General features: G+C 39.9%; 1 protein-coding gene across 1 annotated transcript; it reads left to right on the top strand.

The window, feature by feature from the left end:
• The first annotated feature begins 4,604 nt into the window (after positions 1 to 4,604).
• Positions 4,605 to 6,733, top strand: CLDN8 (claudin 8). The gene has a single exon (XM_040227758.1). It carries the CDS (start codon positions 4,824 to 4,826, stop codon positions 5,499 to 5,501), a length of 678 nt encoding a protein of 225 aa, XP_040083692.1. The 5' UTR covers positions 4,605 to 4,823; the 3' UTR covers positions 5,502 to 6,733.
• The last annotated feature ends 19,491 nt before the right edge of the window (positions 6,734 to 26,224 follow it).

Genomic DNA, 26,224 nt, shown 5'->3' with positions numbered 1-26,224 from the left:
CTAGCCCAGGATTTGAACCCGTGTTTCTTCCATCGGCAAGCAGATTCCTTACTATTGAGTTGCCAGGGAAGCACAGCAAGAAGATGGCAGTCGGCAAACCACAAGGAGGGCTCTCACCAGAACTCCACCATCTGGCCCCCTGATTTCAGACGTCCCAAGACTCCAGAACTGTGAAAAGTTAATTTCTATTGTTTGAGCCATCTGGGCTATTGTATTCTGTTAAAGCAGTCTGAACTAAAACATGGCAAGTATTATACAGAACGGAGTTCATTTTTTTTTAATGTATTTTTAATGCATTTGTTTACTATTTTATTTTAATTGGAGTATAAAATGTTACTAGTAGTAAAGGACCCACCTGCCAATGCAGGAGACACGGAAGATGTAGGCCATAGGGTCTCAAAGAGTTGGACACAGCTGAAGCAACTTGGCACACATAATTGCTTTACAGTGTTGCATCAACTCTATGTATACATATATCACCTCCCTCTCCTTAGTGCCGCTCCCACAGGTCGCCCATCCCACCAAGTAAGTCATCAAGGAGAGCCAGGCTGAGCTCTCTCTGCTATACAGCAGCTTGCCACTAGCTATCCATTTTACACATAGTAGTGTAAAATAATGAAATTAGAACACTGCCTAACACCATACACAAAAATAAACTCGAAATTGATAAGAGACCTAAGCGTAAACCCGAGAGTTATAAAACATTTAGAGGAAAACATAAGAAAAACACTCTGTGACAAACCACAGCGAGCTCTTTTTTGGCCCATCTCCTAAAGTAGTGAAAGTAAAAATGAAAATAAACAAATGGGACCCACTTAAACTTCAAACTATGCACAATAACCTGAACAAGGAAGCAACCTAGTTGTCCACTTATAGATTAATGGATAAAGAAAATGTGACACATATATACAGGAGTTTGTTTATAAGCAGAACATATAGAGAGGTGGCAAATACAAGAGAACTAACTGCTAATGGAACTTTAAGAACAGAGAATATTGTTAAGGACAAATAGGATGATAGTTCAAAAACATGTGGCAGTGTCCAAGATTAATTTGGGAACAACAAACAAAGAGGCCTATTGATGTGTACACTTTTTCCCTCAGGACAAGATGGCCAGCCAAGTGCAGTTAATTAACAATGAAAAATAATTTAAAATAAACACAGATTGAAAACTCACAACACAACAGAAGAAAAAATAAATAAATACAAAAGCAAATTCAGAAAACAATAGAGATTGGCAACAGATAGGCAGATAGGCAATCTTTGTTTCTTGATAGGCAGAAACAAAGATGACTACAAGCAGTGGTGAAAATTAATAGTAACTCCAGACTAAAGAGTTATTGGTTAGGGATTAATTGCTGGCACAATAAGGATAATAAAAGCAAGGGCAAAGTGACAGTGACATTTTGTGTTATTATTTATAAAGCGGCAGCATTTGCATGTATTATGTAGTTGTCAGGACTAAGTTTAATTTGGTAAATTTAATTGCCAAACTTAAATCAAGTTTCTGATAATGTAGACAAAAGGGAGATCTCCAGAGAGCAAGGGAACACAGAGGGTCAACATGAACATGCTAGTCTTTGTAGGTTCTAAGTAATGTTTTAGTTCTTCCATAGAAATGGAAATAGAAATGATAGAATAACCTAAGTAGGTGGCTCTGTTGCTCTGAATTAAAAAACAGTTTAAAAAAATGCTATTAGTCTGCTAATTCTGTCACCATTACTGCTCTCTGAATTTCACAGGCAAGTTAATCTTCTCAAGAATACGATACTATAGAAAATATAAACAGTGAACTTGACTTTAAAGAATTCTGTTATTTATTATGTCTGGCTGTGTTGGGTCTTTGCTGCTCAGGCTTTTCTCTAGTTGTGGCAGGCGGGAGCTACTCTCTTGCGGCTTCTCCATACGGCTTCTTTTGTTGCGGTGCCCCAGCTGTAGGGTGTGTAGGCCTGAGTGCTTGTGTTATGTGGGCTCAGTGTTTGCAGCTTGGGGGCTCTAGAGCACAGACTCAATAATTATAGTGCAACAGCTTAGTTGTTCTGCAACAAGTGGGATCTCCCCAGACCAGGGATCAAACCCATGTCTCCTGCAATGGCAGCCAGATCCTTCACCACTGAGCCACCAGGGAAGCCTCGAACTTGACATTTTAAGCTCTGGGTTTTGGGATTTCTGTCCCTAGACATGCTTCCCTATCTTCCTCATTTCCTCTGACCTTTGGGGCATAGTTATTTCAGACTATCATAGGGTTAACTTAAGAAACCTTTCTGAATGCCCTGGGCTAGTTCCTGACAGGACAGCTAACTCTGTAATTATTCTATTGCTAACCCAAGGCTGATTTCTCTTTCTGATCCTAATCTTTTGGCTAAGAAAATCTCAGGAGTGAAGTACTAATATTTTTGGAATGACGAAAATATTTTTGTGTGAAATAAGGTCCTGGTAAAGCTGAATGCTTCAGAGAAGAGAGATTTGATAGTGAACAAAGCCAACAGGTACATCAATCCATAGCTGGGAGGCAGTTCCTATAAAGGCCAAGGCTCTCAAGTACAATGGATCTCTATTTCTGTCTCAGGTTTTCCTACTTTATGTGGATATTCTGCAATATTTCAACAGAGCTGCTAAAAATATATATCACACGCAAATTTAAAAATGAAATTTTGATTTGCCTTCCTATGAATATAACTATATATAGACACATATACATATGCGTCTATGTGGTTGTTCAGTCCCTAAGTCACGTCCGACTCTTTGTGACCCCATGGACTGCAGCACACCAGGCTTCCCTGTCCTCCACTATCTCCTAGAGTTTGCTCAAGTTCAAATATATATATGTATACACTTTTTTATTTTAGTTTGTCATTATCTCAACCAGTTATGTCATAGTTTTTTCATTTTCCAATTGTGTCGTCCTTCCCTTTGCCCAGGTTAGCAAACCAAGATGATAATAATACTAATAAAAATAATAATCTACTGTGTTGATTTCAACTCTCTTTTTATGGATTGCAGATTATTTTTCCAAGTTTAACTTAATTCCCCCTTGACTACAAATGTGCAAGTGATACAAGTCTGAAAGAGAAATTGTTATACCTTATGTCAGAAAGAGGGATATGCTCTAAGTTCATTTTTAAATGAGCCCAATGCATGAAGAAAATTACTGTAAATATGAATTTTTAATTTTTTCTTAATTTCAATAGGTTCATGCTAATAAAATAATAACAGCTTGGCCTACTAGACATTCCTTTTTTTTTTAATAAGACAGTTAACTTTGGCAACTTCTCCTCCTCCTTAAAAGTACTGTTTTTTTATATCTCTGTATCTCTATGAACCACTCAGATTTTTTGGCCCATTAAATTTTCAAAGTTTAACAAGTGAGCAGGAAACACACTCTTCCATACCCTGAGTTAAGCTAGTACAAGGAAGCAGAGAAGTAAAATTGTAAATAAAGAATCTTTTTAAAATGCAAAAATGAAAGGAAACTAAAGTTTGAACTTTGGAAAGACAGGACAGTGTATTCAAGGTATTCTCCAGAAGAAAACTGCTGGTGAAGTTTTTCCAAATCAACACAAATGTTTAATTCCATTGCTGTCATCATTATTATTTTGAGACGAAAAAGTCCAAAAATCATTTACGGGCTTATACCTCCTACTGTAAGGAAACAGTCGAATATGGCAGCACAAGGCACATCCTGGTCCTCTTGAAGACATGGTATTAAAGACGTGTAATTGACAGATTTAGCTGATTTGCTGAATATGGTCACTTTGTCATATAAATTTTTATTTATAAATAGCAGCCATTTGTATAGACCTAAAACTTGCACCAGTTGCAGAATTCTAGTTGCTTAGGTATAAGAAGACAGCAAAGATAAAGCTGCAGAATGATATAACAACCTGAAAGTCAATCCATCATTTAATTACTATTGTGAGTACTTGCTGCATAAGAATCCAGAAAAAGAAACCAGAAGAAAGTCACATGGATTTTTTTCTCCTTGTTTTGTATTTCTTTTTCCTTATAAATTAAGATTATCAGGTATATACCAATGAGCGGTTTCCCTAGCTCAAAAGAAAGCAATATGTGTTTGGTGCCATGGAGGAGGACAAGAGTATGCATTTAATTACTTTAGCCTTATTTTGTCCCTTGGCATGATCTGTTCCCTGATTTCACCCCAGTCAAGCTTGCTTTGAAGTCGCTGACAAATTAAATCAACCACTTGGATCATATGTGTCCCAAAGAATGTGGTTTCTCAGGTATGAGCAATCTATCAATCCCCCGGTCTCCTTTCACTTTGGCATTCTGACAATCCTAGTAAATTCTCAGGCAAAGATTGCAGCTTATGTTTTGGCCACAGCAGCCCTTACTCAAAGTTTCAGAATTGCCAGTTCAAGGTACAACTTTCACATCTCAAGGGACTGGTACATTTCTTGACGATTGTGCAAGCAGTCTTAATTATGCCTCCAGGTAAACATACTGCTGTCTTCTTGGACAACTGAGAAGTACAAAGAATGTTTATGTGCAGGTCCAGGCCTTCCAAGTATTTCTTGTGGGCTTAGACACACCTGAGTTACCACCCCCTTCTTATTGGCTGAGAAAGTTGCCCCACCTGATTTGTAACTTTACCCGCCACAGTCAGTAGCTGGGGGCACCTCGGCCAGCCAACACTGGATTTAATCTAGTTAGAAGTAGCCGGGCAGCTCTTGCTTGAAAAAACCACTGAGTTCTGAGTTCATTACTACAGGAAAACTGCTCTCCCTCGGAGCGCAGAGAACCTGGCTTCAGAGCAGCCTCACCAGCTCAGGCATCTGGTCGGATAAAACCCAACCTGGAGGAGAATGGCTACCTATGCCCTGCAAATCGCCGGACTGGTGCTCGGTGGTGTGGGCATGGTGGGCACCGTGGCTGTCACGGTCATGCCTCAGTGGAGAGTGTCTGCCTTCATTGGAAGCAATATTGTGGTCTTTGAAAACCTCTGGGAAGGACTATGGATGAGTTGTATGAGGCATGCTAACATCAGAATGCAGTGCAAAATCTACGATTCGCTGCTGGCTCTCTCTCCGGACCTACAGGCAGCCAGAGGACTGATGTGTGCAGCCTCCGTGCTGGCCTTCGTGGCTTTCATGACGGCCGTCCTCGGCATGAAGTGTACCAGATGCGCCGGGGACGACGACAAGGTGAAAGGTCACATTCTGCTGACCGCTGGAGTGATCTTCATCATCACTGGCCTCGTGGTGCTCATCCCCGTGAGCTGGGTTGCCAATTCCATCATCAGAGACTTCTACAACCCAATAGTGGATATTGCCCAAAAACGGGAGCTGGGAGAAGCCCTCTACATAGGCTGGTCCACGGCCCTGGTGCTGATGGTTGGAGGGGCGCTGTTCTGTTGTGTTTCTTGTTGCCATGAAAAGAGCAGTAGCTACCGATACTCCATACCGTCCCACCGGACAACCCAGAAGAGCTATCACACCGAAAAGAAGTCGCCGAGTGTGTACTCCAAAAGTCAGTACGTGTAGTTATGTCTCTTTTTAAACTACCTAGGAAGCCACCCAGATGACATAGATGTCCACTCTTTCCAAAACTGAGATCCAAAAGAACATTGATTGGCTGTTCTTAACTGCCTGGTATTAATCACAGGAACTAATTACATCAGCTCTTTATGATTCTGTAATCGATTTCAGCTGAATGAGAAATTGTACACATTGCTTGGATTATTCTAGAAAGAACAATTTGTTTTCTAAAATGGCTCATATTTTTTCTCCTTTCATTAGTTACTTCAAAATGACATTGTTAGGGACAATTATTTTACAACTGTGATTTCTCTGACAGAGCTTATGTATATAGATGAGTGTGACATTTCTGTGTCACATACGTAGAGGCAGGTATATATAGTCCTATTTTAAATGAAACACTGATTCATTACACTGAGTAAATAGAATTCAACTATGGCTTTTCAGGGGAACCACGGGTAAGATTGAAGAAGGTTAATATTAATTGTTTAAAAACAGCTTAGTGATGAATGCACTTGATTTATAATGAAGGTTAAAATGAAAGCTTTAATCAGCAGGGTAAAGGGAACTAAATGGCTTTTGGATATCTCGTTTTTCAGCCTAGGAGTTAGAAATCCAAATTCCTTTCTCCTCATTCTCCAGAGGCCTTCCTTTTCTTGTATATCAAATGGTCATCTTTTAAAAGCCAGATATTTTGTCAAGGGGCTTTGCATTCAAACTGCTTTTCCAGAGCTATACTAAGAAGAAAGATAAAGCTATAGTCTAAGAAATATTAAAGACTTCAGGAAAGTGAAGATTTTTTTCCTCAAGTTTTTGTGGTTGGAGAAGGATACATTTTGACAAGAAATATTATATATATATGAATATTTTAATAACTATTTGTATAGAGACTTTGGACTTTCATTAATATAAATAACAGAAGAGATAAATTCTATACCTTTATTTGATTACCAAAAAAATGAAACCAAATTGTCTTTTGTGAACTGCATCTTCTTATATGTGGACATTTAAGTCAAAATTATCATTTCAGTTTTCAAAGGTGAAATTTTTATTTGTTCCAATTTTGTTCAGTTTTACTAAGGTACAGGTATACTATATCTTTGTGTTCCCCCCCCAGATTTTATTGAACTGTTAATCTGATTTGAAAGTTTGTATATACATTTTTCAAGCTTAATTGACTATGTGTATCTGCTTTATGTCCTTTGTATTAATAAATTGTGCTTTTTATATTAATTTGATATCTTTCATTTTTCTTCAGTTTTTAAATATTTTAATAACTTGTAAAGAGTTTATAAAAACCTGATATTTTCAGCTTTGCAGTTAAAAAAGGCTTTCAAAATTGCATTTTAAAGATAAAGATAGATTTAGCATTAATTTTTGAGAATAGAGTATTATATATCATTTAATATGATATACTTACAATGATTGGATTCACACATTAGTGTTTGATGTTGATAATACATTTGTAATTTTTAAGATAATACTATAGGTTCCAAAAATCTATATCCTGCATATATTATTATGTATGTAATAGCTATTTATGTACAAACTTTCCATAGGGAGATATAGCCTGCCTCTGAGAAATAGTATTAATTAATAATAGTGCATAATGTTTTAGGGACTGGGTTATAAACTAAGACCTCTACTGCTGTAAATGAATTATATCACTAAATCTCTTATAAGACTGATGTGATTAGTTTAATTTACAGATGAGGACCCCTCAGAACTGTTCATTGGTTAATCAATAAGTGTCAGTCTGATTTCATAGTTCATACACCTTTTCTTCAGTGCAGGTGGATTTTCTTCAGCAATGTCTAGTTTACGAACTGATTTTTGTATGTGAAAATAACTTGTTTAACTACTGTTAGTTGGGAAAACTTTTAGTGTTTTTTTCTGAAAGTGGTGATTTTCCAATAACTAAATACTAATCTATCCTAGGCAATTTTGCCCTCTTAGGTCAAAACAGTCATGAGAACAGAAATAAAGAAAAACTAAGTGAGTATCTTGGAGAAAAAGGAAAAAATATGCCCAATCTTCTAGATATCAACCTTTAATCAGACATTATTTTCAGTTAGAAAGCTCTCCCAAATGGCCCAACTCAGTTTATTATTGACGTGTTTTTCTCCTTAGAATTATAACACTACTGGCTTTCCTTGAGTAAAACCTTTTGATACTCACCTGTTGAGTATCTCTGAAACCTTTCTCCAACTTTCCACTTTACTAACACCTCCTCTCTTTCCTACCTCCTAGACTTCTGTTGCCACCTGCAGGATCTCCTTGCTCCAGGTACATTCGACATTCCCAGTTCAGTTCTTTCTAAAATGTAAGGGAAGAATGGGATGATTGGGAGATTGGGATTGACATATATCCACTGCTATGTATAAAATAGTTAACCACATGCAAACCTGCTGTATCGCTCAGGAAATGCTACTCAGGGCTCTGTGGTGACCTAAATGGGAGGGAAATCCAAAAAGGGATATATGTTCATGTATTGCTGATTTACTTTGCTGTACGGCAGAAACTACATTGTAAAGCAACTACACTCCAGTTAAAAAAAAAAAAAAAGTAAATCAGACGCCATCATGGCCTGCCCATAATATCTGTAAGACTGCTTAGTTGCCCATAAGGTAAATCCAAATACCTTAGCAGATAATGAGAGATAAGAAGGAAAATCTATCTTATAATCTTAACAGCAAACTTTATCATACAATAATATCAGTGTATAACCAGTTTTATAACAGTTATAAAACAGACGTCCAGAAACTAGAATAATTCCAATGCCAAATGTCTTTTCAGTATCCCGAAAGTGTGGCACTGGGGTTAGGAAGTGCTTTGGCTGGTGGCAAATTATGTGCAGGAGGTTTCATAATGTAGTTTTATGGAGAAACCATATGACGTACAAAACAAATCACAAGGAAGTAAGGGATATAGTTTTATGCTCTCACTTTACAGCTGGACTATTTTCTCCTTCATATTGTAATATCTGCTGCCCCCACCATGAACCACTTCTGTTGACTCTGTTTCCAAAATGACCCCCTCCCACACTGCATAAACTACAATTAAGGTACATTACCTTAAGTGTTATGAGTGTGTTTAGTCACTCAGTTGTGTCCAGCTCTTTGTGATCCCATGGACTATAGGCCACCAGGCTCCTCTGTCCATGGGATTTTCTAGGCAAGAATACTGGAGGGGGTTGCCATTCCCTTCTCTAGGAGATCTTCCCAATCCAGGAATCAAACCCAGGTCTCCTGCATTGCAGGCAGATTCTTTACCCTCTGAGCCACCAGGGAAGCCTACCTTAAGTGTTAGGTGTTTGGTTATGGCCAAGACACAGTTTTTGTTCTCAAAGAGTTTGTCTTCTAATAAGAAGAGACAAAAGTAAGAAATGTGGTCTCTATTACAGGCCCTCCAGGTGACACCAGTGGTAAGGCATCTGCCTGCTGATGCTGGAGATGCCAGGTCCATCCCCGTGCTGGGAAGATCCCCTGGAGAAGGGAATGACAACCCACTCCAGTACTCTTGCCTGGAGAATCCTATGGACAGAGGAGCCTGGCAGGCTACAGTCCATGGGGCTGCAGAGTCAGACACGACTGAGCACTCACATACCAGGTGCTTGATCTTTTCTTTCTTTACGCATCAAACCTCTAAGAATGCTGTGAATTACAGATGAATTACAGATGAAATCAGGAGAACACTGAGCCTCAAAGATATACATATATATATATACAATCCCCTAATTCAAGAACCTGTACTCTTCCTACTATAATACTGTCCAAAGACTTCTCTGCCAGAGTTAGCTTCCTGTGCAATAAATGTCATCTCATGGCCCCAGCTCCAAGCCACCCAGTGACTCACTGGTCACAGAACCCCCTCCCCCGTGTCCCAGGGTCACCCTCATCATCAGTCTTACCCCTACACTCGTCTCTTCTCCCTCCCAACTTCTAAGTAACTTTCTGCTTCTCAGTTCCTGACATCCATTACCTTTCCCCTTGGGAAATACACAATGTTTTAGACTCCCATTGTATTTCAAACATCACATCTTAAATTCACCAGGCCTCCTTTCTTGTCCTGAGAAGGCCTCCCAGAGCTGTTGGATCAGAATCCCAGCAAGACCCTGGCCCCCACTCTGATCCCACCAAGCAAGCGGAGCCAAGTGGCAGCTGGACTGACCCAACAGGCAGAAAGAGAACTGCTTTCTGTGAAGCTTCAGGCTCTGCCAGATTCCAGGAGGAAAGAGAGGCACTGCATTCAATTCTGAGAGTCAGGAGAGGCAATGGATTCCTGGTGCAGACACCAGAGGTTGGGCCTGAAGAACTGTGCTGGGCTTGAAAATGGTAGGGAAGGAAATGGCACCTTAATTGCTTCAGAAATAGTCCTGGAGGGCGAGTGGCATTTGTACACTTATGGAGTTCCCAGGTGGCACTAGTGGTCAAGATCCCACCTACCAATGCAGAAGACAGAAGAGACCCAGGTTCGATCTCTGGGTCGGGAAGATCCCCTGGAGGAGGAAATGGCAACCCACTCCATATCCTTGCCTGGAGAATCCCATGGCAGAGGAGCCTGGTGGGCTGCCATCCATGGGGTCGCAAAGAGTCAAACACACCTGAACGACTTAGCGTGCACACACACATGCACGTAGTCTCAACAGTAGCAATGTCAGGGCAGCAAAACTTTGGAAGACTTATGTAGAGGGTGGGTCCTCGTTGTCCCAGGGCCTTGGAGAGCACCCTCATTGAGAGTGGGGATAAAGAGAGAGAGACAGACAGACAGACAGGCGGAGAAAGCAAGAGCTGGGGTACACAGAGACATGTCCTTGGGCCCCAAGACAGACAGCACTTTCAGGTCATTAGATCCTCAGCCAACAGTGAGAATCCCTGTCAGCCTAGGGTGAGCTATTGCTAATTACAACTTAAGTTCCATGAGAAAAGAGATCCTGGAGTCACTTAAGCGAACACTAAACGTCACTCAGCAATCAGAAAAAAGGAAGTGCAAATTGAGTCCCCGCAACTGGCAGGGGACCTTTCAGGAAGAGATCTGGGAAAATGCGAGGATGCCTTATGTAAACACACAGATGTCTGTAAGAGCCTAAGGCAGACTGAATCATGGGATTACACAGCCTCTCATTCCTAAAATAACATATAACTTTCATATTAAAAATGTCTAAAGGGAATGGCAGAGCCTTGAGGAAGGTCACCGCTACGGAAAAAAACTGGAGGTTTGGAAGATCAAGCTCCAAACAGATCGAACATGGAAAATAATGTAACTCAGAAGGGAAAGGGTAAAGAATTTGGAGAACAAATTAAAGGGCCAAAAGGCAAATTTAGAGTGAGGGAGAAAAAACAGATGAAAGCAGGGGACATCACTTAAAAAAGAAAAAAAAGACTCAAACGTACAGATAAAAAGAACTCACTGAGGTCCTGAGAAAATGGAAAAATGAAAAAAAAATGTAGTTAAATTCTTAAATTCCAAGCTCAAAAAGAAAGTATGTAGTTTTCACCAATCATAAGAAATTACTTAGCAGCCAAGACAAGAAGAGCATACTACTTCTGGCAAATATTTCAGTCACAAACCTCGAAGCTAGATGATGGTGGATTAACAAGTAAAGATAATGAAAGACCATAAAGACTGTAACCTAGAAAGTCTATTTCAAACCAAAACTACATTGGCGTTAATGACAAAGAAAGGCATTTTGTGGCTAGCCCAGGATCCAGCAGCTGTGTCTCTCATATGGCTAATCTGGAGGAAAGAGTAAAATGATGAAATCTTTAAAGAGACTTCAAGGAGGGGAAATTGGAAAGGAGAAGAACCTTGGTTGGCCATGACTCTTGCAATAGACAAAAGGAATTTATTGGACAAGAGTGGACAGAAGGGTTTGAAGGGATCAGGCTGCCATCTTCTGGAACTCTTCTCAGCATCAGTGTCCAGGAACCACTACAGATACCTCAAGGTTGATCCTCAAGTTCCAAACTGCTGCCTTTCCAGTTCTGCAGGTATATTCGACATCTTCAGCAGGGGAAGCAAAACCAAACCAAACCAAACAAAAAGAAAACATTTAAAAATCTAGCCTCCAGCTTCTTGCTTATCATCTTCTGTCTTGGGATCCATACGTCCAGATTCCATGTCACGACTTTGGCATCCAGGAATTCTTTCCTCGACTTGATCATCTGCAATGCCCTTCTCATCTTTTATCATCAGGTGTGGTTGAATCCTTGACGCTGCTTATCCTGGCCACCACTCCGGCTGCATGCCTTCACCTCCCCTGTGCCAGCCCCAACTCAGCATCAGCTCACCCCAGCTGTGAGACAGACATGCACTGACTGGCCCTTCCTCTCCATTCTGGGAGGGAAACAGTCTTTGACAAAGAGGTTCACGGACTTCCCTTGAGTCACTCAAGTCACTCTCAGTTGTAAATCCTCTCTCTACTCCCTATTGTAAAGCCACTGTCTGCCCCCTTTTCTGACTCCTGTCCAAATTCAATGCCGATAAATTTATATGAAAATATTGGAAACAGAAAGAAACTTTTATAAAAAGACAAAAAAAAAATCCAGAGTTGAGCATTTTCCTGATTCAGGAAAGAATGCATACATCTTTCCTAGTAATGGGTTAAAAAACTGACTTTTCTTTTGTTTTTTTTCAAAAATATAAACTGTATCAATACAGGTAGCAAAACACCATAAAATAAACAAGCAAATAATAGTTTCTCCATGCACCCCATTCTTTCTTGTTTTTTTCTCCTAATATCCCACCCTCCTTCTTAGTTACTAGCTTTAAAAATTATTAACTATTTTGCTCAGAGTTGCTTCTTCCATGGGTTACCCCTGCATTTTGTAACTGCTGTGTGAGAGAGGCTGTGGGAAGGAATGAAACCCAAGGTTGAATATTTTTTCTTGGTTTCTTGTCTGCAATCTAGTAAAGAATGTAGTTGTGCAAGCATCAAATGAATAACCTTCTCTCTGTTTTTCTGAATTGGGCCAGTGTTCACTCATTTTTTTTTTTAATTGGAGATATAGGTAGATATTGAGTATTTCTTCATAGCTGCACAGAGATCCTCTCTGAAGAAGGAACTGTTATTTATTAGATGCTAAGCTGTTGAAACACTTCAGAAATAAAACTGCCCTCTAGCTTTATAGCTGAAAAACCCTGTGAGCGAAAGGAAGACTATACTCACAGCCCAACTGTGATCTAACAGTGAATATAGTGCTTTTCCTTTTGCCAAAGAAGAATGAAGATTCTGCATTCAGCCCAGAATCTGATTCTTTGTTGTTGTTCAGTTGCTAAGTCGTGTCTAACTCTTTGCAACCCCATGGACTGCAGTACGCCAGGCTTCTTTGTCCTTCACTGTCTCCTGGAGTTTGCTCAAACTCATGTCCATTGAGTCGGTGATGCCATCCAACCATCTTATCCTCTGTCATCCCCTTCTCCTCCTGCCCTCAATCATTCCCAACAACAGGGTCTTTTCCAGTGAGTCAGCTCTTCACATCAGGTGGCCAAAGTATCGGTTCTTTCTTATTGTGTAACGAAGTATTCAAAAACTTGCTGACTTAACAGCCGTTTTATATATCATGACTTCATGGGTTAAGAAATCAGGTGGCACTCAATGGCTGGGATCTAGAGTCAACAGCAGCTCAGCTCCTTGCCTAGCACTTGGCAATGATATCTAAAAGTCCTGATTCAGATGGGCTCCTCTACCTATTCATGTGGTCTTAGGGCTCTTACCCATGTCTTTCCAACAAGGTAATCAGACATCTAGCCTAGCGGCTGAGGTTTCTAAGAAACCAAGGGAAAAAACACCTATACTTTTAGGAGGCCTGGTGTCCTTTCCACCATTTGCAATTGGTTAAAGATATTCCAGAGTCATAGAAGGAAAAATAAACTCCACTTCTCCTGGGAAGAGCAAGAAATAATCTGGGGCCATCTTTAATATACTCTAGGTACAAAATGGAGTTTAAAGAACTTAAAGAGAAATGTTTCTTTCAAATGGACTTACTTCTTATAACAAAGGCATGGTTTAAAAGAGGCGTGTTTTATTTAAATTTAAGTGAAATTTAAAAAGAGAATTTGAATTTTCTGTCAAATAAAGGAAGGTGCAAGGAAAAATATAAATTAGATATAAGAGCTTTAATTTTCCCCACTGAAAATAAAGGAAGAGATTTCTCTTCTCTCCTTTATCTTAGAGCATTTATTTTAGGAAAAAAACTTGTGTCTTCTCCTCTGTTGGAATGTATATAAATTCTTTTCAAAATTGGATAGTTCTCTGTCAGCTCTATGAGCCAAGAATATCTTTCTCTAGTACCTGTGCCCCCTTCTCCTTGAAATGTAATCACTATCTTCCAGTTTCTGTGAGTAATAAGAGCCTAACTTCACTGGATATCTTGCCCCAAGTTGCAAAACAACCTCCTGCCATAAAGATACAAGAATTTTGTTTCTCCTCTGGATAAAGCAAATTAGCCACCATAGATGGTCACCCTCATTACCAGGTTAATTTAAGATGAACCATGTGTGACAAAGGCATTGTCAAGTCCTTTTATGTGAAGAATCCTTAAATATTTACCCTGAAAATAGGTATGCATTGGGTGGCATCTTTACAACTCTATAGAAAGGTCACATTTCTTCCTGTCTTTGCAATCTTTTAGCAGATTGCCTCTAATACATGTCACATTCTGGTTTAATGTTTTTTTTCAACAATGAAACTCTTTTCTTTTTCCTCTGTGACTCTTGTGAACAGGTTTTCTGGGTTGGAAGATTTTTGATTTTTGTTTTTAATTATATTTCCCCAATACAGGCCAAGATATAATCTAGAAATTTATGCTTGATAATAATCAGAGATGTATCCACATGTTTTGTAAATTTGCTTTCATCTGAGAACTACTCATAATGGTGAAAATTTGGAAGCATTCTTCTAAGTGTCCCACAGAGAAAGGTTAAATAAATGATAGTGCATCTGTTCTTTGCGTTGTATGTTTTCCTGCTACTAAGGAATCCTAAATGACCTAAATATTGTTATGAAAATAGAATAAAAACAGGTAAAGAATTCCATACTCACCATAATCCTAATTAGTAGCTTTTCTCTCTCTTCTTTCACACATACACACAAACACATGAAACGACACCCACGTGAAAGGAAATGAATGGAGGGAAAGAAAATGTTTCAAATGTAAACCTATGTGTGATTATCATTTTCTTTAAAAAATTTTTCTGTGCTTCCAGCTTTTAATGAGCAAATATTTTCATTGTGAAAAAAAATCAGTAAATGCAAATGAGTATAGTTTAAGGATGGAAGTATATTAAAAAACAGAAGATGGTTGACTTAGCAGAAAAATCAAAACAGGAATGTGGAGGAAAGAGCCAAGAAAAGATCATTAAATTCTGATGAAAATAAAATATGGAAGAAATGGGAAATCAATAATCATAAGTGAAGAGTGTGAGTTAGCTTGAAAAAAGCTTCATATTTTAAGTTTAACTAAAGGATTTTAGAAATACCTAAGTGAAGAAAAAAGCTTAAATTGATTAAACAAACATAAGTTGTATTTTGATTTCTACCCTTAAATAACAACACAATGTAGTTTTTTAAAAAAAATTTTCATTTTGCCCACTGACTTTGATTTTTTTCATTAGCCTTTTAAGCTATATTATTCCATAGAGAGAATTCACTTTTTTACTTTAACATGGTAACAAGCAAATAAAAACTTTTAATTTCCCAAGTAGCTAATTTTTTAGTTTCATTTGTTAAATAATCCATTCTCTGTAGTTTGCTGATGCATTATTTATCAAGCAGTAAATGCATACATATCTCACTGTCGGTTCTGGGCAATTTATTCTGCTTCATTGATCTTGGATCTTTTAAAAGTAGATTATCACTAACTGATGTAAATGCCAGTGGTTTCATCAAGTCTGTGGATACTTGTCTTCAAAATAATATTTCATATTCTACTGACTTCTTAATGGAAATACTTCCAGAGTGCTTGCCCCAATTCATTGCACAAATGCAAAGAAGAAAATACAATAATAATGAGGAGACTCAGATCAAAACTAACTTTCTTCCTTTCTCTCTCCTTTTTTTCACAGTTTTCTTTTTTTTCTCTCTTTTTATTTTAGAAACTCACAGGTATATTCAAGGTCTATCTTGGTCTCACCTATTCTTATATATTTCAAATCAACTGTGGCATAAAAGCAGTTTTTACTTAGAACACAGATAGCATTATTCAGATGGAGAGGGCTTTGATAAGTCAAGATTAAATCAAAAGATTTTTTCTACCAAAAATCCATTAGGTCCAATGCAGAAGGCCAGAAACTCATGGAGGAAGCCAGGATTCCAATGTTTTCTCCAGCTAGCTGCATAGCTTTAAGCAATTTGTGTAACTAATTCCTGAATCTGTTTCCTCACTGCTGAAATGAAAATTTATGAGATGGACTATATATTAGAACTCAATCTCTAAAAAGTCTGAATTTGCTGAGAAAGTACCAGTTTCAGAAATGAGGCTCTCACTTTGTTTTTACCAACTCTCCTAAACAGAAGATCATTAATGCTGTCTTGGAAACAGAATCTGTCTATGCCCTTTGGTCTCATGTATGACTTTTCACTGTGATAATCCAGAGACCTCCCTCACCCAAGATCAAATGTACACTTGATTCACCAAGGCTTACATACATATCTACTGCTGTGGCATGCTACATAGTTTAGGATACATGTATCTCTGACAACAGATAATGATCTCTTCTATTTCTCTTCCACAGAGACCTGGAGAAGGTTTTCAGATATCTGGAGAACACTGACATAAGATCCAAGTCTATAAATGATAGAAGAAATTGCTAGCTTTTGAGCATAAATGTTTAACACATAAGCGGTAGATGCAGAAAGCAATGAGTGTTTATTGAAAAAATCTTATACAAGCAATACTCTCTTATAGTAAATCTTTAGAAAACCTGATGAACTGAGAAACTGGCTTGAAGCATCCATTTGTGCCTGCTACATCTTTAGGACATCCAAAAACCTGGGGGTTACTGTGAAGCTTCTCTGAAACGCGGTGGATGGAATGGAGCTGGTCTGTCACCGCAGTTTACATGACCTTGGGTCTCAAGCATACAACATAATACATTCATTAATAATAAGGGATGGGGAGGGGGAACCATTTGAAAATAAACCTTGGATTAGCCCAGATCAAAATTCTGTGTTGAGCCCCTTGAAACTACAGCCCAAATAATTTTTATTTTTATTGTTTCATAATTGAAATCAATTTGTTAATTGGTTGTGTTGCTGATTATATACATATATATATGAAGTTGTTTCCGACGCTTTACGACCCCATGTACTGTAGCCTAACAAACTACTCTGTCCATGGGATTTTCCAGGCAAGAGTACAGGAGTGGGTTGCCATTTCCTTCTCCAGAGGATCTTCCTGACCCAGGGATAGAACCTGGGTCTCCCACTTTGTAGGCAGATACTTTACCGTCTGAGCCACCAGGGAAGCCCTATATATATGTATGTGTATATATATAAGTGTGTGTGTGTATATATATTTATACATATACATACATCAGTTCAGTTCAGTCGCTTAGTCGTGTCCGACTCTTTGTGACCCCATGAATCGCAGCATGCCAGGCCACCCTGTCCATCACCAACTCCCGTGGAGTTCACTCAGACTCATGTCCATCGAGTCAGAGATGCCATCCAGCCATCTCATCCTCTGTCGTCCCCTTCTCCTCCTGCCCTCAATCCCTCCCAGCATCAGAGTCTTTTCCAATGAGTCAACTCTTCACATGAGGTGGCCAAAGTACTGGAGTTTCAGCTTTAGCATCATTCCTTCCAAAGAAATCCCAGGGCTGATCTCCTTCAGAATGGACTGGTTGGATCTCCTTGCAGTCCAAGGGACTCTCAAGAGTCTTCTCCAACACCACAGTTCAAAAGCATCAATTCTTCGGCACTCAGCCTTCTTCACACTCCAACTCTCACATCCATACATGACCACTGGAAAAACCATCGCCTTGACTAAACAGACCTTTGTTGGCAAAGTAATGTCTCTGCTTTTGAATATACTATCTAGGTTGGTCATAACTTTTCTTCCAAGGAGTAAGCATCTTTTAATTTCATGGCTGCAGTCACCATCTGCAGTGATTTTGGAGCCCCCAAAACTAAAGTCTGACACTGTTTCCACTGTTTCCCCATCTATTTCCCATGAAGTGATGGGACTGGATGCCATGATCTTCGTTTTCTGAATGTTGAGCTTTAGGCCAATTTTTTCACTCTCCTCTTTTACTTTCATCAAGAGGATTTTTAGTTCCTCTTCACTTTCTGCCATAAGGGTGGTATCATCTGCATATCTGAGGTTATCGATATTTCTCCTGGCAATCTTGATTCCAGCTTGTGTTTCTTCCAGTCCAGCATTTCTCCTGATGTACTCTGCATATAAGTTAAATAAGCAGGGTGACAATATACAGCCTTGACATACTCCTTTTCGTATTTGGAACCAGTCTGTTGTTCCATGTCCAGTTCTGACTGTTGCTTCCTGACCTGCATACAGATTTCTCAAGAGACAGATCAGGTGGTCTGGTATTCCCATCTCTTTCAGAACTTTCCACAGTTTATTGTGATCCACACAGTCAAAGGCTTTGGCATAGTCAATAAAGCAGAAATAGATGTTTTTCTGGAACTCTCTTGCTTTTTCCATGATCCAGCGGATGTTGAAAATTTGATCTCTGGTTCCTCTGCCTTTTCTAAAACCAGCTTGAACATCAGGGAAGTTCACGGTTCACGTATTGCTGAAGCCTGACATGTGAGATGAGTGCAATTGTGCGGTAGTTTGAGCATTCTTTGGCATTGCATTTCTTTGGAACTGGAATGAAAACTGACCTTTTCAGTCCTATGGCCACTGCTGAGTTTTCCAAATTTGCTGGCATATTGAGTGCAGCACTTTCACAGCATCATCTTTCAGGATTTGAAACAGCTCAACTGGAATTCCATCACCTCCACTAGCTTTGTTCGTAGTGATGCTTTCCAAGGCCCACTTGACTTCACATTCCAGGATGTCTGGTTCTAGATTAGTGATCACACCATCATGATTATCTCAGTTGTGATAATCAAGATCTTTTTTGTACAGTCCTTCTGTGTATTCTTGCCACCTCTTCTGAATATCTTCTGCTTCTGTTAGGTCCAGACCATTTCTGTCCTTTATCGAGCCCATCTTTGCATGACATATTCCCTTGGTATCTCTAATTTTCTTGAAGAGATCTCTAGTCTTTCCCATTCTGTTCTTTTCCTCTATTTTTTTGCATTGATCACTGAAGAAGGCTTTCTTATCTCTTCTTGCTATTCTCTGGAATTCTGCATTCAGATGCTTATATCTTTCCTTTCTCCTTTGCTTTTTGCCTCTCTTCTTTTCAAAGCTATTTGTAAGGCCTCCCCAGACAGCCATTTTGCTTTTTTTTGCATTTCTTTTCCATGGGGATTGTCTTGATTCCTGTCTCCTGGACAATGTCATGAACCTCATTCCATAGTTCATCAGGCACTCTATCTATCAGATCTAGGCCCTTAAATCTATTTCTCACTTCCACTGTATAATCATAAGGGATTTGATTGAGGTCATACCTGAATGGTCTAGTGGTTTTCCCTACTTTCTGCAATTTGAGTCTGAATTTGGTAATAAGGAGTTCATGATCTGAGCCACAGTCAGCTCCTGGTCTTGTTTTTGTTGACTCTATAGAGCTTCTCCATCTTTGACTGCAAAGAATATAATCAATCTGATTTCAGTGCTGACCATCTGGTGATGTCCATGTGTAGAGTCTTCTCTTGTGTTGTTGGAAGAGGGTGTTTGCTATGACCAGTGCATCTTCTTGGCAAAACTCTATTAGTCTTTGCCCTGCTTCATTCCACATTCCAAGGCCAAATTTGCCTGTTACTCCAGGTGTTTCTTGACTTCCTACTTTTGCATTCCAGTCCCCTATAATGAAAAGGACATCTTTTGGGGGTGTTAGTTCTAAAAGGTCTTGCAAGTCTTCATAAAACTGTTCAAGTTCAGCTTCTTCAGCATTACTGGTTGGGGCATAGACTTGGATAACTGTGATATTGAATGGTTTGCCTTGGAGACAAACAGAGATCATTCTGTCATTTTTGAGATTGCCTCCAAGTACTGCATTTTGGACTCTTTTGTTGACCATGATGGCTACTCCATTTCTTATAAGGGATTCCTGCCCGCAGTAGTAGATATAATGGTCATCTGAGTTAAATTCACCCATTCCAGTCCATTTTAGTTCGCTGATTTCTAGAATGTTGATGTTCACTCTTGCCATCTCCTGTTTGACCACTTCCAATTTGCCTCGATTCATGGACCTGACATTCCAGGTTCCTATGCAATATTGCTCTTTACAGCATCGGACCTTGCTTCTATCACCAGTCACATCCACAACTGGATATTGTTTTTGCTTTGGCTCTATCCCTTCATTCTATCTGGAGTTATTTCTGGACTGATCTCCAGTAGCATATTGGGCACCTACTGACCTGGGGAGGTCCTCTTTCAGTATCCTATCATTTTGCCTTTTCATACTGTTCATGGGGTTCTCAAGGCAAGAATACTGAAGTGGTTTGCCATTCCCTTCTCCAGTGGACCACATTCTGTCAGACCTCTCCACCATGACCCGCCCATCTTGGGTTGCCCAGCGGGCATCACTTGGTTTCATTGAGTTAGACAAGGCTGTGGCCCTAGTGTGATTAGATTGACTAGTTTTCTGTGAGTATGGTTTCAGTGTGTCTGCCCTCTGATGCCCTCTTGCGACACCTACCATCTTACTTGGGTTTCTCTTACCTTGGGTGTGGGGTATCTCTTCACGGGTGCTCCAGCAAAGCGCAGCCGCTGCTTCTTACCTTGGATGAGGGGTATCTCCTTACCGCTGCCCTTCCAGACCTTCAGCGTGGGATAGCTCCTCTAAGCCCTCCTGTGCCCGCATAGTCACTTCTCCTCGCGTTGCTCCTCCCAGCGGCTCTGGCGCTGCCCCTGGCCTCCAGCGGGGGGTGGCTCCTCCCGGCCACGGCCCCTGGCCTCGGGCTTGGGGTGGCTCCTCAGGGCTACCACCCCTGGCCTCGGATGCAAGGTGGCTTCTCCCAGCTGCCACCCCTGGCCTCGGATGCAAGGTGGCTTCTCCCAGCTGCCACCCCTGGCCTCGGTCGCGGGGTAGATGCTCTCGGCTGCCGCCCCTGACCTCGGACTTGGGTAGCTCCTCTCAGCGGCAGCGCTTAGTGCACCGGGTCGCAGCCGCCCACCCTTAGTGCGCGGGGTGTGTGTATGTATGAAATCGTACATGTGTGAAATTACATATATATACATACATATATCGGAGTTCTTGTGGCTCAGACGGTAAAGCATCTGCCTACAATGTGGGAGACCTGGGTTCAATCCCCGAGTTGGGAAATCCCCTGGAGAAGGAAATGGCAACCCACTCCAGTATTCTTGCCTGGAAAATCCCATGAACAAAGGAGCCCAGTAGGCTACAGTCCATGGGGTCTCAAAGAGTCGGACACGACTTCACTTCACTACATACATTTATATATACCACATATATGTGTGTATAATATAAAACTATATGTGCTGCTTTTCATTTAAAATTTAAACCGTGTATAAAACATGTAAGTCATCCAAAATCCTACCTCAAAGAGATAAGAAATATTCTCATTTTGGTGTTTAATTTTAAATTGTCAATCTTTTCAAATATAGCCAGTATTCTGAAAGGGAAATATGAACATATTAAAAAGCACCTGGTAGCTAATCTTTTAATGAGGTGGCACACCGTGCTTGGAGTTTGCAAAATCACCCACAGTCGTCACTTAAACATTGAAAGGAAGCTCTTTCTCCTGAGGAAAATGATATTCAGAAAGGTTAGGGTCTTCCTTGGTGGTCTAGTAGTTGAGACTTCACCTTTCAATGCAGGGGGGTGGGGGAGGGGCCAGAAGGTGACTTGGATCCCTGGTAAGGAAGAAGCTAAGATTCCACATGCCTCATGGCCAAAAAGGAAACAAACAAACAAACAAACAAATCAAAACATAAAACAGAAACAATGTTGTAGCAAAATTAATAAAGACTTTAAAAATGGGCCACATCAAAAAATAAATAAAAGACATATTCCTGGTCATCAGGGATAGTAAGTGGAAGGGCAACACACAAATATAAAATCCCAAAAATGGAGTCCAAGCCCTTCCCACCGCTCTGGGCTGGGCTGCTCACTAGTGACCAATATCCTGGAATCATTTCCATTCCTTTGTCAGATGGATCTGGTTTGTATTCTAGACACATTGATACTTTTGGTACCTCAAACTAATACCCTTTTAAATATCCACTTAGTAATTATATAGTGGAAACAGGAAAAACTGATTTTTGGTTAACATAATGTATGTGTAGAAACAAATTAATGTGCTGATTCACTTCAGGAATGAAAGCTATGCCAACATTCTTTAAAATTTTAGCAAAACATGTTCTGCCTCCCAGGGTTTTCTTCTTTCTGCTTGTCATTCTTTTGTTGTTTCTCAAGCTACACTACTTCGCAGGAGGCAAATTAAAGGGCTTTAAATCTAGATGTGAACATTATTGTTTGTTCCCAGTAAATAGAATCGCTTGATGCATTCATGGAGTTCAGAATTTCAGCAGAATTGGACCTCATATGCAGTGAGAAAATATGGAGCAGAGATGGGTTTCTGTTGGCAAAACAGTTTTGCAAATTTCTAATATAAGATGGTATCTGCTTCTGTAGAAGTAGGCTCAATATTTCATATGATAGTTGGGTTGAAAAAAAATAAATGGTGGCTTTGCAACTTATCTAGCTTGTCTGGTTATTAGGATGAGAGAGAGAATCTCAACAGGAGTTCTGCATTCATACTGGAAGAAAAATAATACCTATTACTGTTTAGAAGGAGAGCAAAAGTATAGCATGAGAGCATAGCATTATGAAAAACAGTCACAATTTCAGTTCAGTTCAGTTGCTCAGTTGTGTCTGACTCTTTGTGACCCCATGAATCACAGCACGCCAGGCCTCTCTGTCCATCACCAACTCCCAGAGTTCACTCAAACTCATGTCCATCGAGTCTGTGATGCCATCCAGCCATCTCATCCTCAGTCATCCCCTTCTCCTCCTGCCCCCAATCTCTCCCAGCATCAGAGTCTTTTCCAATTGGTCAACTCTTCACATCAGGTGGCCAAAGTACTGGAGTTTCAGCTTTAGCATCATTCCTTCCGAAGAACACCCAAGGCTGATCTCCTTTAGAATGACTGGTTGGATCTCCTTGCAGTCCAAGGGACTCTCAAGAGTCTTCTCCAACACCACAGTTCAAAAGCATCAACTCTTTGGCTCTCAGCCTTCTTCACAGTCCAACTCTCACATCCATACACGACCACTGGAAAAACCATTGCCTTGACTAAACAGACCTTTGTTGGCAAAGTAATGTCTCTGCTTTTCAATATGCTATCTAGGTCACAACTTAGGGAATACTAAATAGTGGTGAAGCTTCCTCTCCAAGCATCTGTAATCTAGTTAAAAATGAGTGATCCTTCTAATACTCTACATTTTCCTAAGTCCTGGCTTTGCTGCAGGCCTTTGTCTTCTTTTTGCCAATCTTAATATCAATCTCCTGAAATTCCCTTTTTCTAGGAATTACCCTGGATGGATTGCTTTTGTGCATGAAAGCTTTCATTCATTTAAGAAATGATAAATGAAGATCTGCTATCTATCTCTAGCATTCTAAATCTCAGCTTTTAAGGAGCCCAGGATTATCTTTAAGGGCTTTCTAAAATTAAAATATCTTTTATTTCCTTAATTTTTCAGGCACTTTATCGCTGGAGTCTATGGTGCTCAAAAGAGCACTGTTTTGAAGCATATGAGAAACAACTAAATAAGGCAATGGATGACGAAGAGAGTATAGACTGAAACTGCAGGCTTCTCAGCCCTTAAATAATTGTTGTTGTTTAGTTGGGCTTTTCTGGTGGCTCAGATGGTAAAGAATCCGCCTGCAATGTGGGAGACCTAGGTTTAATCCCTGGGTTGGGAAGATCCCCTGGAGTAGGGAATGGCTACCCACTCCAGTATTCTTGCCTGGAGAATTCCATGGACAGAGGACTCCATCTACAGTCCATGGAGTTACACAGAGTCTGACAGGAGAGTTGTTTACTTGCTAAGTTAAGTCTGACTCTTTGCGACCCCATAGACGGTAGCATGCCAGGCTTCCCTGTCCTTCACTATCTCCCAGAATTTGCTCAAACTCACATCCATTGTGTCAATGATGCCATTCAACCATCTCATCCTCTGTCATCCCCTTCTCCTCCTGCCTTCAATCTTTCCCAGCATCAGGGTCTTTTCCAATGAGTAGACCCTTAGCATTTGCTGTCCAAAGTATTGGAGCTTCAGTTTCAGCATCAGTCCTTCCCATGAATATGCAGGGTTGATTTTATTTAAGATTGACCGGTTTGATCTCCTTACTGTCCAAGGGACTTTCAAAAGTCTTTTCCAGCACCACAATCTGAAAGCATCAATTCTAGATAACTGATGCAGTTCTTAATTTTCCTTTACACCAGACATGTTAGTGTTGGAACTTTAGTTCCAATTACAAGGACCACCGGATCATTCTTAGAAAGTGAGTAATCCACATTTATGTTGGTGTTGGGGAATGATTGCTTTATTTATGAACAAAGGCAAGAATCTGGACAAATAAACATAAAACGTGTTAAAAATGAGACCATCTTGTCTGCTGGTTAAGCTATCTAGGTCATTGAGTTATACAGACCTTTGTAAAGGTGCAAATTTCACCTCTGTAACACACCAGTTGTGAAAACCTGGGAGAGTTGTTCAGCCTCTTCAAAATTCACTTTTATCATTTGCAAAATTACAATAATAACAAAACTCATAAAATAGTTGGGAAGATTCAATATAAGGATGCCTGTGGAGCACTTAACCAAGGCCAGAAGAAGGCAGGTGTTTCTAATAATTTTGAGTTATATATAGCCCTTTTCCAAAGAAAGGAAAGTGGATGCCTCTACACTGCTTAAAGACTAGACATAGCTGTGCAGGTATTTTGGATGAAGACAGGGTAAGACTTTGGGGAAAACATTTGGAATTTTGAGCTCAGATAGGACTTAGTAGAACAATGGTGCCCCAAGATCATAATGGTCAAGAAACAACTGATTAAACTCAGCATTCGGTATTGTGTCAAAGATTCGACCTCAAAATCTCTCTCCTACTCAGACCCAGGAGTTTTATTTTATTTTTTTTAATGTATTAATTTTTTAATTGAAGGATAATTGCTTTACAGAATATTGCTGTTTTCTGTCAAACCTCAACATGAATTAGCCATAGGTATACATATGTCCCCTCCCTTTTGAACCTACTTCCCATCTCCCTTCCCATCCCACCCCTCTAGGTTGATACACAGCCCCTGTTTGAGTGTTCTGAGACATACAGCAAATTCCAGTTGGCTATCTATCTACGGTGATATGTTTCCCTGTTACTCTCTCCATACATCTCACCCTTTCCTCCCCTCTCCCCATGTCCATAAATCTATTCTCTGTGTCTGTTTCTCCATTGCTGTCCTGCAAATAAATTCTTCAGTACCATTTTCTAGATTCTATATATATGCATTAGTATACGATATTTATCTTTTTCTGACTTACTTCACTCTGTATAATAAGCTCTAGTTTCATCCACCTCATTAGAACTGACTCAGACTTGTTCCTTTTTATGGCTGAGTAATATTTCATTGTGTATATGTACCACAACTTCTTTATCCGTTCATCTGTCGATGGACATCTAGGTTGCTTCCATGTTCTAGCTATTGTAAGTAGTGCTGCAATAAAAAATGAGATACATGTGTCTTTTTCAATTTTGGTTTCCTCAGGGTATATGCCTAGGAGTGGGATTGCTGAGTCATATCGTGGTTCTATTCCTAATTTTTTAAGGAATCTCCATACCACCTTCCATAGATTTTATTTATATATACACTTCATGGAAACTTAAGAAGTGAAGATGTTAGTCGCTCAGCCATGTCCAACTCTTTGTGACCCCATGGACGTAGCCCGCCAGGCTCCTCTGTCCATGGAATTCTCCAGGTAAGAAGACTGGAGTGGGTTACCATTCTCTTCTCCAGGGGATCTTGCCAAGGGAGCAAACCCAGGTTTCCTGTACTGCAGGCAGATTATTTATCATCTGAGCCGAAATTTAGAAACATCTTTTGGAGAAATAAACTGAAGGAAGAGTAGTAATGCCACCCAAACACCAGGGAGCGCTCCAGTTTCTGTTGTAAATTGAAAAGATGAAAGGAATATGTCAAAATGTGTTGTGTGTGTGCTTAGTCAGTCGTGTCCGACTCTGCGACCCTTTGGACTGTAGGCCTCCAGGCTCCTCTGTCCATGGGATTTTTCAGGCAACAATGTTAGAGTGGATTTCACTTCCTTCTCCAGGGGATCTTCGCTATCTAGGGATCAAACCTGTGTTTCCTATGTCTCCTGCATTGCATTGAGTCAACAGGGAAGCTGGTCAAGACAGACTTTGAAAGAGTTCATTTTTGTGGTTTATACTTAGAGTTTGTCACAGTTCTATTTCCTATGTCTTTGTCTTTCAAAAGTGAGCCACAGAAGGGGAAAAACAGTAAATCTATTTCTAGCTATTAAGGGTAGCAGTTGTATAGTTAATCATACCACATAGATTAAAACAAAAAACAAAAATCCTTTTTCCATACTCTAGTTTTAAGGGTCACTTCCAAGTCA

Source organism: Oryx dammah, unplaced genomic scaffold (assembly GCF_014754425.2).
Source record: "Oryx dammah isolate SB20612 unplaced genomic scaffold, SCBI_Odam_1.1 HiC_scaffold_2, whole genome shotgun sequence".
Classification (NCBI taxonomy): Eukaryota; Metazoa; Chordata; class Mammalia; order Artiodactyla; family Bovidae; genus Oryx; species Oryx dammah.
Note: the sequence above shows the minus strand (reverse complement) of the source record. Positions and strands in the feature narration are given on the sequence as shown.

What these genes read in the sequence shown, in the direction of transcription:
- CLDN8 (XM_040227758.1), top strand. Translation starts at nt 4,824, where the DNA reads ATGGCTACCTATGCCCTGCAAATCGCCGGACTGGTGCTCGGTGGTGTG.